The sequence below is a fragment of the Heloderma suspectum genome, chromosome 17 (genome assembly GCF_057233095.1).
Source record: "Heloderma suspectum isolate Gila_16-S chromosome 17, 16-S_ref, whole genome shotgun sequence".
NCBI lineage: Eukaryota > Metazoa > Chordata > Lepidosauria > Squamata > Helodermatidae > Heloderma > Heloderma suspectum.
In genome coordinates this window covers 4,259,758-4,271,392 of record NC_139474.1, presented here as the reverse complement: position 1 = coordinate 4,271,392, position 11,635 = coordinate 4,259,758, and the positions used below count along the sequence as shown (strand labels likewise).

Below are 11,635 nucleotides of genomic sequence, written 5' to 3'. Positions count from 1 at the left end.
TAGAGAAGCAGTTGGACCATTGGATGACAATGGCATTAAAGGAGTATTGAAGGAGGAGATTGCAGAGAAACCGAATGAATTCTTCTTGTTGGTCTTCACTGCAGAGAATGTAGGGCAGATACCTGTGCCTGAACTGATGTTTTCAGGAAGGGAGTCTGAGGAACTGAGGTAAATAGTGGTGACAAAAGATGACGTTCTCAACCTTATTGACAAATTGAAAGTTAATAAATCACCAGGCCCAGGTGGTATCCATCCTAGAGTTCTTAAAGAACTCAAATATTAAATTGCTGATCTTCTAATAAAAATATGCAACATGTCCCTAAGATCAGCCTATGTATCAGAAGACTGGAGAAAAGCCAATGTAATGCCGATTTTTAAAAGGGGATCCAGGGGGTATCTGGGAAATTACAGTCCAGTTAGCGTAGTGTCTGTTCTGGGTAAACTGGTTGAAAGACTTATTAAAGAATCAACATGGCTTCCGCAAAGGTAAGTCCTGTCTCACTAACCTTTTAGAGTTCTTTCAGAGTGTCAATAAACATGTAGATGGGTGATCCGGTAAACATTGTTTACTTGGACTTCCAAAAGGCTTTTGACAAAGTCCCTCACCAAAGACTCCTGAGCTAACTCAGCAGTCATGGAGTAAGAGGAGAGGTCCTCCTACAGATCAGTAACTGGTTAAAGAACAGCAAGCAGAGAGTAGGAATAAATGGTAAATACTCCCAATGGAGGGAAGTAAGTAGTGGGGTCCCACAGGGATCTGTATTGGGACCAGTGCTTTTCAACTTGTTCAGAACTGATCTGGAATTAAGAGTGAGCAGTGAAGTGGCCAAGTTTGCAGATGATACCTAATTATTTAGGTTGAAACAAAGGGATTGTGAAGAGAAACAAAAAGGGATTGTGAGGCGCTCCAAAAGGATTTCTCCATAGTGGGGGAATGGGTATCCAAATGGCAAATGTGATTCAGTGTAAGCAAGTGTAGTGATTGAATGCTGGGGCAAGAAATCCCAAATTCAAGTATAACCTGATGGGGTCTGAGCTAGTGGTGACCAACCTGGAAAGAGATCTTGGGGTTGTCGTGGACAGCTCAATGAAAATGTCAACCCACTGTGTGGCTACTGTGAAAAAGGCAAACTTCATGTTAGGCATAATTTGGAAGGAAATTGAGAATAAAACTGCCAATATCGTACTGCCCTTATACAAATCTATGGCGTGAGTGCACTTGGAATATCGTGTACAGTTGTGGCTGCTGCACCTAAAAAAAGATATTGTAGAACTGGGAAAAGTGCAGAGGAGAGCAACTAAACTGATCCAGGGGCTGGAGCAACTCCCCTGTGAGGGAAGGTTGCAACAGCTGGGATTATTTAGCTTGGGAAAAAGGAAGGTCAGGGGAGACATGGTAGAGGTGTACAAAATTATGCCTGGTGTGGAGAATGTGGACAGGGAGACATTTTCCTCCCTCTCTCATAATACTAGAACCCAACAGGGTCCTCCCGTGAAGCTGATTGGTGGGAGATTCAAGACAGATAAAAGGAAGGACGTCTTCACACAGCGCATAGTCAAACTATGGTATTCACTACAACAAGACGTTGTGGTGGGCACCGATTTGGTTGGCTTTAAAAGGGCATTGGACAAAAATTCCTGGAGAAGGCTATCAACGGCTACAGGTCCTGATGGCTGTATGTTACCTCCAGCACCAGAGGCAGTGAGCCTACGTACACCAGTTGCTGGGGAACATGGGTGGGAGGGTGCCGTTGCACTCCAGTCCTGCTTGTGGGTTCCTGGTGGACAGCTGGTTGGCCACTGTGAACAGAATGCTGGACTGGATGGGCCCTTGGCCTGATCCAGCAGGGCTCTTCCGATGTTCAACACCCTGGCACACGCCCCAGGTGGAAACATCCCTCTGGCAGATAGTGCTGCACTGGGGCCTTCACTGCCCCTTTCCTTCAGTGGGGAACTGCTGCTTGCCAGGTTTCGGCCGCAGAGCGATGAACGGGGCCAGGACGAAGCAGAACTTGGTGCTGCAGCCAACAGCCTTACTTTACTTGAAGGCAGATGTTCTGGCTTACAACACCTCTCATCCTTCTCCCCCTTGGGCTATGCTGGGTGGGTCAATGGGAGTTTATTATTCTGTTGAAGTCCCGCTTCTGTTCCCAGAACAACTGGCCTGCAAGCAGTAGAACAAGATGGCCCCTGTCCGCAGGCTTATGGTCTCAAAAGCCAGGGCCCACACAGAGAAAGGGAGGGACGAGAAACTGAAGCCTTTCAGCAGGGCTGGTGGATGGCCCTGTCCTCCCTCTCATCTCCCTCCATACAGTGGCAGACCAAAGCATCTGGAGGGCCACACGTTGCCCAGCCTTGCGGTAAGGATTCTTCTCCCTGTGGAAGAATTTGCGTAGGGACTCGCAAAAATGTAGACTCATGCGGTAGGAAGGGGCCTGCAAGGCCATCAAGTCCAGCCTCCTGCTGAATGCCGGAGTCCAAGTCAGAGCACCCCTGACAGGTGGCTGTCCAGCCTCGTCTTGCTGCCTCCAGTGTGGGAGAGCCCGCCACCTCCCTAGGGAACGGGTTCCACTGTCATATTGCTCTGACAGTTGGGAAGTTTCTCTGGATGTGCAGCCGGAGTCTGGCCTCCTGCCACTTGAGCCCATTATTCCGCGTCCTGCCCTCTGGGATGATCGAGAAGCGATCCTGGCCCTCTGCTCTGCGACCGCCTTTCACAACTCATTAAAGCCCAGGGGTGGGTTAACAGAGCAGCAGGGCCCAGGGAGCAGTTTCTCGTCTTTCCTCCCCTCCTTGCAAGCCGGCGAAGATGGGTGCGAGCCGGCCCCGCTACGTGGCCATGCCCAGGGCAACGCCATGGGGCAGGTGGCAGAAGCTTTTCCACCGCCCAGCAGAGCCCAGGGCCAATTGGGTGGAAGAGGTGCCGCCCCCTCTGCCCCAACTCCCACAGCGTGAAGCGCCCCCACTCCGCCGCCGCCAGCCCCGCATCCCAAGCAGCGAGGCCTTTTCATAAGCCTGGTTTCCAGGGAGACCATTTTTGTTCTTCAGGCAAGGTAAGCGAGAGAGTGGGAGGAGAACAGCCAGCAGGAGAGGCCACGTTTGGAGACACGCAGGCCACGGGGGCGGGGGGAGGCCCCGGGGTAAAATCCAACGTACGTCCTACTCGGAGTAGACCCATTGAAATGAATGGGACCTTAAGTCAGTCATGACTAACTTAAGTCCCACTCATTTCAAGAGGTCTCCTCCAAGTAGGGCTGCAGTCCCAGTCCTTTCAACAGGTCTACTCTTAGTAAGAGTTCTGTTGGAGTTTACCCCTGGTTTTTTGATCTGTTTGAACTACTATTTTGACACACTGAGAAGTGGAGCAGGAGGTTGTCCTGCTAGGAACATGGGGGCAACTGCTTGCTTCCCAGCTCTATTTCTCGGAATAATAGGTGCTGGGGCTCAAGCAGACGGGGCAGGCAGGACTCCCACCCCCGCAATTACTCTGAGCAGAAGCAGTGGAGATCCTGCAGCTGCAACCAAGCAGCATCTAGAATAGGCGACTGTTGCAGTGGGGTCAGGTAATCCCAGGAGGAATACTGGTGCAAAGGCACCACTCCCTGGTGTCTCCTGGTAGGGCTAGGAAAGACCTATGTCCAAAACCCAAGGGAACTGCTGCCAGTTGGGAGTTGGACCAGGAGTGCCTGACCTTTTTCAGCCGGAGGGCCACATCCATTTTCTGAGCAGCTCTCGGGGGCCGCTTTGCGGTGGTGGGCGGGGCAAAGGCGAAAGGGGGCAGGCCCCAAATAAGAAAACCGCTGGCACATATTCACTTGGAGCTCTTAATGCCGATAACTGAGCCCCAGGAGAGGCACTTCAAGCTTTTAGAAGGGGGAAGGGGCACAAAAGCTGGGGACCGCGGAAGGGCCAGCATGGAACCCTGGGAGGGCTGGGTTGGCCCCCCTGCCGGAGCAGCCGTGCTGGGTTAGATGGGCCCATGGTTTTGAGTTGAGCCAAGACAGCTTCCCAGGCACGTCTGGCAGACGGTGCCGACAGGAAGAGGCCGGAGCAACTGCGCGGGGCTGCCGGGAGCACTTGCATCTCTTTTCCTCCTTCGCTGCGTTCCGGAAACCAGGCACCTCGCCTCAAGGCGGCTCACGGGACGCCCCGTTGGCGTGGCACCACCCTGCCCCCTGCTGGCAAAAGGGGCCTCGCAGACGGGCGCTGCGACGGGCCTTGACGAGGCCCCTGGGCACGCGGGGCCTCTTCCAACGCAGTCTGTCCTGGGCGAAACCTCATCTGCTCCTTCACCCCGCCGGCCACTCCTCCCCTTTTATCCCTTCCGTCGCATTTGCTTCCCACCGTGTTCTCCTCTGTTTGTCTTTGAGCATCCACTATGAAGGGGAGTTTGGCTTGCTCCTTTTTGATTTCTAGTTGGCCCTAATAAAGCAGCTTTCCTCACCCTGTTACCATCCAGACGCGTTGACCCCCTTGGCTGCGAGGGGCCCACGTGGCGCAGAGGTGGGAGTGCTGGGCTGGGACGAGGGAAGACCCGGGTTCTATTCCCCACTCGGTGACTCTGGGCCAGCCGCTCTCAGTCTAAACTACCTCACAGGGTTGTCATGAGGATAAAATGGAGTGGAGGAGGATCATGTCAGCCACCTTGGGCTCCTCGGAGGAAAAAAGGCGGGATATAAATACGACACAAAAATAAAAAATACAGATTTAGATATTCCGATGCTCCTGGCGCAAAGGCACACATTTACTGAGCTGCATGGCTTTAGCCGTGGTAGGAGGGCCCTAGAGCAAGGTACCCTGGGAGGGGCAAGTGTGTCCAAAAAGCTCTCATCAGACGGAGGACTTGGGGCATTGCCTTCTGCAATGTCCCCTGTTTAGCGACAGCAGAGTTAAATTTATAAATGGTATCTTAGGAGCTCATGAGCTTGCTTCAGATGTAGCAGGAGCCTGTTAGTTGCTGTCAGAGCCGGATGTGCTAACTACCTATCAAGTGTTGACGTTTGCACGAACAGCAAAGAAAATTAGAGCAAACGGCATGCTGTATCCATATTCCTCAGTGACACCTTTCTTCAAGTGTTATTCCTTTTGTCGTGGCCTTTGGCTCGTACAATAAATGTCTGAAGTGACATGACGTGTTGGACTACAGCTCCCATCATGCTGGCTGGGAGATTCTGGGAGTTGTCACCCAACACATCTGGGGAAGGCTGTCCTGAAAGAATTATGGTTGCATTGCTGCCTGGGTATTGCCTAACACATTGCCACGGGCGCCTGCCTGTCCCCCCCACCCCTTTTTCGAAAGCCTTCCATGCATGAAAGCATCTGCTACCATGGTCGCCGCAGCATCGAGCACATTATGACCATCCGGCATCCTTTTGGAAAGAACGAAAAGGAGCTCCCCACCCCACAAGAGCCCCTATCCAAGAGCGACGCAAGCGGGAGCTGAAAACAAGTCACGTCCTTTAATGTTCAGCCACCTTTCTTTCTCTCTCCCCCCGCCCCCAACCCAATAACGCTCTACTGAGGAGAGAGCACGGCTGTGGGTCATGCACCAAACCGCTGGCAGACGCAGTCTCGAAAGGGACAACAATAAGGGCGAGGTGCGACGAGGTGCGACGAGGTGGTGGCAGCACCGCCTCAGCGATGCCCCATGTGCTTGTGGCGCTCCGGCAGGCCGAGCCGCTCCCAAAACCCTGGACGAGGCGCCAGCTCTCCTCTCCTGCCCCCTCGCCGTAGTTCTTTACATGGTAAGACTGGCAAAGGGGGGGCAGCCAGCTCTGCTGTCCGTACAATGTCGAAGCAGGTTGGAGCAGCGGCCTGGATCCGGGTCTGTGTCCCCGGGAGGTGGGCACCTCACTCCTGGGCCTCCTCCGACCGCCACTTCAGCGACTCTTCCTTGCGGGCGTCTGGCTTGATCTGATTGCGCATCCCGCCGAGGAGGTTGGAGGTGGCTTCCGAGGCCACAATGAGGGGCTTGACCACCGTGGGCGGGATCTGGCGCAGGACCCCTCCGACAGCCCCGGTGATGCCCTTCTGTTCGTGGCCGCGGGTCGCCACATCGCAGATGACCTGGGCCGTGTCGATGACGCCCTAGAGGAGGAGGGGAAGGGAGAGGCGGACGTCAGGCGGGGGCTGCGAGCCGGGGAGCAAGGAAGGAGCCTTCCTGCAGGGCACGGGCATTGGGCTGCGTTTTATTGGGGTTTGCATTCTTTCAGGTTTAGAATCATAGAATCCTAGCACAGCAAGGTTGGAAGGGGTCTGCAAGGCCATCCAGTCCAGCCCCCTGCTCAATGCAGGAATCCAAGTCAGAGCATCCCTGACAGATGGCAGTCCAGCCTCGTCTTGAATGCCTCCAGTGTGGGAGAGCCCACCACCTCCCTTCTATAATATATATAAGCCCTCTCGTATCTCAGGGGTGCAGGCAGGCCGGATCCCACCGCAGGGAAGCTCTCAGGGGCTGTATTCCAGGGGTGGGCGGAGCCAAAGGCAAAACAGGCAGGGCCAAACACGCAAAACCAAACAGCATCGTGTAGCTTCCAGCTCTTCCTGCCAGTCAATCCGCCTTAGGTGAGGCATTTTAACCTTTCAGAAGGGGTGGGGGGCTGCACAGAAGCTGGGAAACCCCCAAACAATGAGGGGGTGGGGGAAAGAGCCCCATTTGGCCCCCTGGCACTGAGATTCCCCAGCTCTGCTGTACATGTAGCTGCTCTGCCACTCCCATCATCTCTCACCATGCACTAGCTGGCTGATGGGAGTATATAAAACAAGTGGGATGTAAATCATCATCCCGCCCTCTAATAGCAAACACGGGTGGTGAGTGCTGATGGTCATGTGGCTGAAATGGTGCTGAGGAAGCAGGGGGAGGTATCGGCACGTCCAGGGGGACTTCAAGGCTTGCAGCAGTACACGCACCCCCGCCATCTTGATCACATTTTTCTCTTGAGGGAGCCCCCCTCCCTGCACCCCCCCCCCCCCACACACACAGCAGCCCAATGCAGAGGGAGCAGGCTCAGCAGTCATGCAATGTGGCATGTCAGTTGTGGAGAAGGAATGGAATGAAGTGCTCCACGGTACAACATATCGTTGCAGGGCCCCTTGAAAAAACTGGGGCAGGCGACCCCCTCCGGCCCCTCATTGGGCAGAGAGAGAGGCTGAATCTGCACACAGCAGTTACACTGTTATCATTCCGTTTTCATGACTATCGGTGCCCGCTGGTGTCCTGTGTACCAACAGTTGTGATAACGGTGTAAATGCTACGTGCAGATTAGCCAGAGACACACGCAGACATGGCCCCGTCCCTCCACGCCCCCTTCGGCCTGGCCCCCGGAGCAGCTCCCAGAAGGCAGCCTCACCTCTCGCACAGTGTCGTAGGCCTTGGCCACCCCCTCACGCAGGTCTGCCGGCTGATGCCCGCGCCTCCGCTTGCGGCTGTGCTTCCTGTCCAGAAGGGTGCGTGTCGTGGGGGGAGCCGTGGGGGACAGGATGTCGTAGACGGTCTCGGCTGTGGCCTGGATGGCGGAGGGGAGGGGAGCTGAAGGGAGGGAGGGAGATGCAGCACCGAGCCCTCCGTTTCCCTCAGAAACCACTACTGCAGATTCTAGGTTGGGGGGGGGGGCCTTGGGGAAAGACCCCCCCTTCCTCCATGAGTCTGCCTTCTCACCACCACCGTCACCAGCTCCTCCTCCCCCTTCCCATCATGGATGCCGCTCGCTTGCTTGAGAGGCAGACAGCCAGGGAGCAAGCGGGCCATGGCATCTGCTCTTCCTCACCACCACCACCAGCATTGTCTGGGCTGGAGCGAGAGCCAGGCGAGCAAACCGGTTGCAAGGGGGAAGAGGAGGGGCAACTCCAGGGGACTCTTGTCAGTGGGCCCCTGCCTGAGTATGGGCCCTTGGCAGGGGCCCAACAATGCCTATGCCTGGCGCTGTCCCTGGAAACCACGTCCCCAGAATGCCTCGTGTCTGAAGAGGGAGCATGTCCTAAGAGATGTGCCTGGGACAAAGATCAGGCATCCCTTGCAAGGAGGACAGCCGAGGGACAGGCTCTAGGTTCTAAAAAACCATGAGAGAGCTCTGCCCTCTGCCGTATTCTCAAGCGACATCCCTCCTCACCAATATTTAAGGGACAGGGGTGACCCCACCCTCAGGGGTGACCCCACCCTCAGGGTCAACTCTCTTCTGACCCCCTCCCCACCACCACCACCACCACCCCCGACCTGGATGGCCTGCACGAGGCGGTTGCTGAGCTCCAAGGCAGCAGAGGCGGTCGAGGTGCCGAAGGAGGCCGCGCCGCGCTGCAGGCCCCGGATGATGCGCCCGTCCTTGCGGTACTGTTCGATTGGCAGCCAGAAGAGGTCACGCAGGCCGTGGACTGGGCAGGAGGGGCAGAGGGGGGAAGCAGTTAGGCAAAGGAAGCCTTTCCACCAGCCCTCGCCAGGCGTCTGGCTCACACATCCGTAAAAGGGGCATAGATCCCTCCTCCCCACCCCGTTCCGACCAGCCCCGGCCGCTCCAGGGGCAACTTACAGAGCTGCACAACCGAATGCATGGGTCCCACGCCCCCCAGGATGCCCGGCAGCTGGTTTTTGCGGATATCTGTCAGCCACTCGGTCAGGGCGTAGCTCACCACCTTCTCCACACCCAGAAGCCTTAGGAGAGAGGAGGAGGATGAAGGTCGGAGGGGTCCACAGAGCAGTGCCCAACCGGGCCGACCAGGCCACTCAAATAAAAGGTACAAGTGAGCTGTTGGCTGCAGAACCTTTTAATGCCTGGAGGGCAACCCAGATTGGAGGGCAGGGCCCCCTACTCAGCTCTCCGTGGGCCAAATGATGGGATGAAACATCAAAAGGGGAAAAAACCCAAAGTGCCTCTGAGTATGGTCTGTCATCATAATTTTGTATTTATTAGGCAAATCTGTAAAACATTCGTGGACTATAAAAATCTGTATTATGCAGATCTCTAAAACGCTTATGGACTATAAAAATATGTATTATGCAGATCTCTAAAATGCTTTTAGAGATCTGCATAATAAATATTTTTATAGTCCACAAGTGTTTTAGAGGTCTGCATAATAAATACAAAATTATGACGACAGACCATATTCAGGGGCGCTTTGGGTTTCCCCCCCTTTTGATGTTTTGTGCGCACAGCGCCTTCCCTTTTGGTCTCCAAATGATGGGACGACCCCCTACCCAGACCTCCGCAGGCCAAATGATGTGTCAGGGGTCACAGCCACACGCCCGAGACATAGCTTGGTCCCTAGCAGGTGCACAAGAAACATGATCCTTCTGGCACATCTGACAGGAACCAGCTTCACTTCTCTCACTGGGGAGAGGAAGTGGGGCAGCTGAAGCTGCCGTGGCTTGAGCTGAGCCCCACCACCCCTTGGAGCAATCCAGAGGTGCTCCATGGGCCAGACGAGCGAGCCCCATGGGCCGGGCCGGGCCGGGCCTACGAGCAGGAGGTTGCCCTCCTCGGCTTGAACGGTAGGCAGCTCAACTTTACGAAGTGCGCCTTCAATACATCGCCTGACCCACAGCTGTTCATAGGGCAGGCCAGATATAGTTCTTGATTAATGGACCCCGCTGAAGGGTTTTGGGAACACCACCACGCAAAGATGCAACGGCGCAGCTGCTTACATTCACATGCCCCCTTCCCTGCAGCTCCGCTCGCTGATGCTCACCTCGGCTCGCATGCCAGCCAGGCACTGAGGATGCCTGAAGCCCTCCCTTTCCCAATGACCCCCCTCCCCCCGCCCCCTTGTCCCCAAGACCAAGCGTGGCTCCTCACCCGTGTCGACAACACAGTCTCTTCAGCTTGAGCTCGGAGCAGTTGAGCTGGGCCAGGCCGATAAGGATGCCAGCAAAGGTGCCCTAAGAGAGCGGGAAGTTGCGGAGGAGGCGGCTGCTGGCACCAGCGCACCTGCGGCCTCTTGGGGAGCGCCCCTTCCCCCCCCCCCAGCTCTGGATTTATCTTCTCTCCCCCCTAAGCATCACGTTCCATGGGGAAGAGGCTTCAGAGGGGAGAAGCACCGATGGTCCCATTTCAGAGCGCAGCGTATGGGTCGGCTCATGCCGGGAGAGGTGTTCCATCCGGTCCTGCGGCCCCAAGTCGCGCAGGGCGTTATAGGTCAAAGCCAGCACTTTGAATTGGGCTCAGCAGCATACAGGCAGCCAGTGCAAGCGGGCCAGAATCGGTCTTATATGTTCGGACTTCCTTGTCCCTATTATCAGCCTGGCTGCCGCATTTTGAATGAGCTGCAGCTTCCACACCGTCTTCAAGGGCAGCCCCATGTCGAGCGCCTTGCAGTAATCTAACTTGCGGGTCACCCGAGCACAGATGCCTGAAGCCAGGCTATCCTGTCCAGATAGGGGCGCAGCTGGGCCACCAGCCCAAGTTGGTGGAAGGCATTCCGTGCCACTGGGGCTCCTTGAGCCTCAAGCGACAAGGATGGCTCCAGGAGGACCCCCAGGCTACAGACCTGCTCCTTCAGGGGGAGTGCAACCCCATCCAGAACAGGTGGAGCGCCCTCCATCCGGTCAGAAGCACCTGTTAAGGAGACAGAGGGACCACAAGGCCCTTTCTATTTTGCCTGCTTGGGTGCATGGGGATTTCACATTTCTTTCAACAGTAAGCTTGATTTTTTTCTATCAAAAAATGAAGTGGGAGATAATGACAATGGCGGCAGCGGCAAAAAAAGACTGCATGATATTTTGCACGGGGGGGGGTGGGAAAGACTGAACAGCAGGAAGAAGGTATGGCTGGAGTTCCATACCACAGAGCAGGGGTGGGCAAATTCATCCCCCCACCCCTCAAGAACTGCTTTTGCCAAATTTGCCAACATGGCTGCTGAACTGTCAACAGCGGCTGCAAAAAGTGTGTCGATTTTGCAAGGTAACGAGGCGCACCTTCTTTGCAAGCAGGACCGTGCTCCCGGGAGGCTCTATGAAACTTTACTGGATTTATTATTACTTATGTTTTATTTATTGCAGTTATATCCTGCCTTTTTTCCTCTTGCAAGGAGCCCAAGGCAGCTTATGTGGTCCTCCTCCTCTCCACTTTATCCTCACAACAACAACCCTGTGAGGTAAGCCCGGCTGAGAGTCTGCAATCCCGGATCTCCCAGCTCCCAGCTCAACACTCAAACCACTACACCACACTGGCTCTCTGTGGGTTCTAGTATTATACGAGAGAGAGAGAGAGAGAGAGAGACAAAGAGACAGAGAGAGACAGAGCGAGAGAAAAATATTTCTCTTTCTCTCCGTAACACACAGGAGAGCTTCCCGCACGCCTTGTTTCCTTGCAAAACGGCTGCGTTGCAGTGCTGCTGCAGCGGGGGCTGCGAGAACAGCCGCGGAGTGGCCGTTTGCGCCCCGCGTGTGGCCGCTCCTGCCATCGACCGAGGGGCGTCTGGTCTACTCACCACCTGGTCTACGGTCATGTGCTTGCCGTGGTAATCCAGCCAGATGGGCACTTCAGAGGTGAACCGGAACTCCCTGGGGGCGAGACGCCAAGCGGGCGAGGGAGCAGATGAGAGGGTGCTTCTCCCTGGGCACCTCTCTGCTGCCGTTCCTGCTGCCGTGAGAACACAAACACCCCCCCCTCCAGGTAGGAGAAAACGGGGGAGATCAAGCCAACCC

The 11,635-nt window shown here is 55.5% G+C and overlaps 1 protein-coding gene across 3 annotated transcripts in view; it reads right to left on the bottom strand.

The window, feature by feature from the left end:
- Positions 1–5,434: 5,434 nt before the first annotated feature.
- ATG2A (autophagy related 2A) overlaps positions 5,435–11,635 on the bottom strand; it is a 59,298-nt gene continuing 53,097 nt past the window's right edge. For 2 of the 3 annotated variants that reach the window (XM_084823838.1, XM_084823839.1), the window contains 6 exons: positions 11,419–11,491; positions 9,786–9,868; positions 8,523–8,644; positions 8,213–8,367; positions 7,350–7,505; positions 5,435–6,087 (listed from right to left, as the gene is read on the bottom strand). In XM_084823838.1, coding sequence (XP_084679964.1) covers positions 5,851–6,087; positions 7,350–7,505; positions 8,213–8,367; positions 8,523–8,644; positions 9,786–9,868; positions 11,419–11,491 — 826 coding nt within the window. In that variant the 3' untranslated portion in view covers positions 5,435–5,850. Of the gene's footprint in view, positions 6,088–7,349; positions 7,506–8,212; positions 8,368–8,522; positions 8,645–9,785; positions 9,869–10,399; positions 10,545–11,418; positions 11,492–11,635 lie in introns of those variants that run through there. The other variant, XM_084823840.1, reaches the window with a different exon arrangement.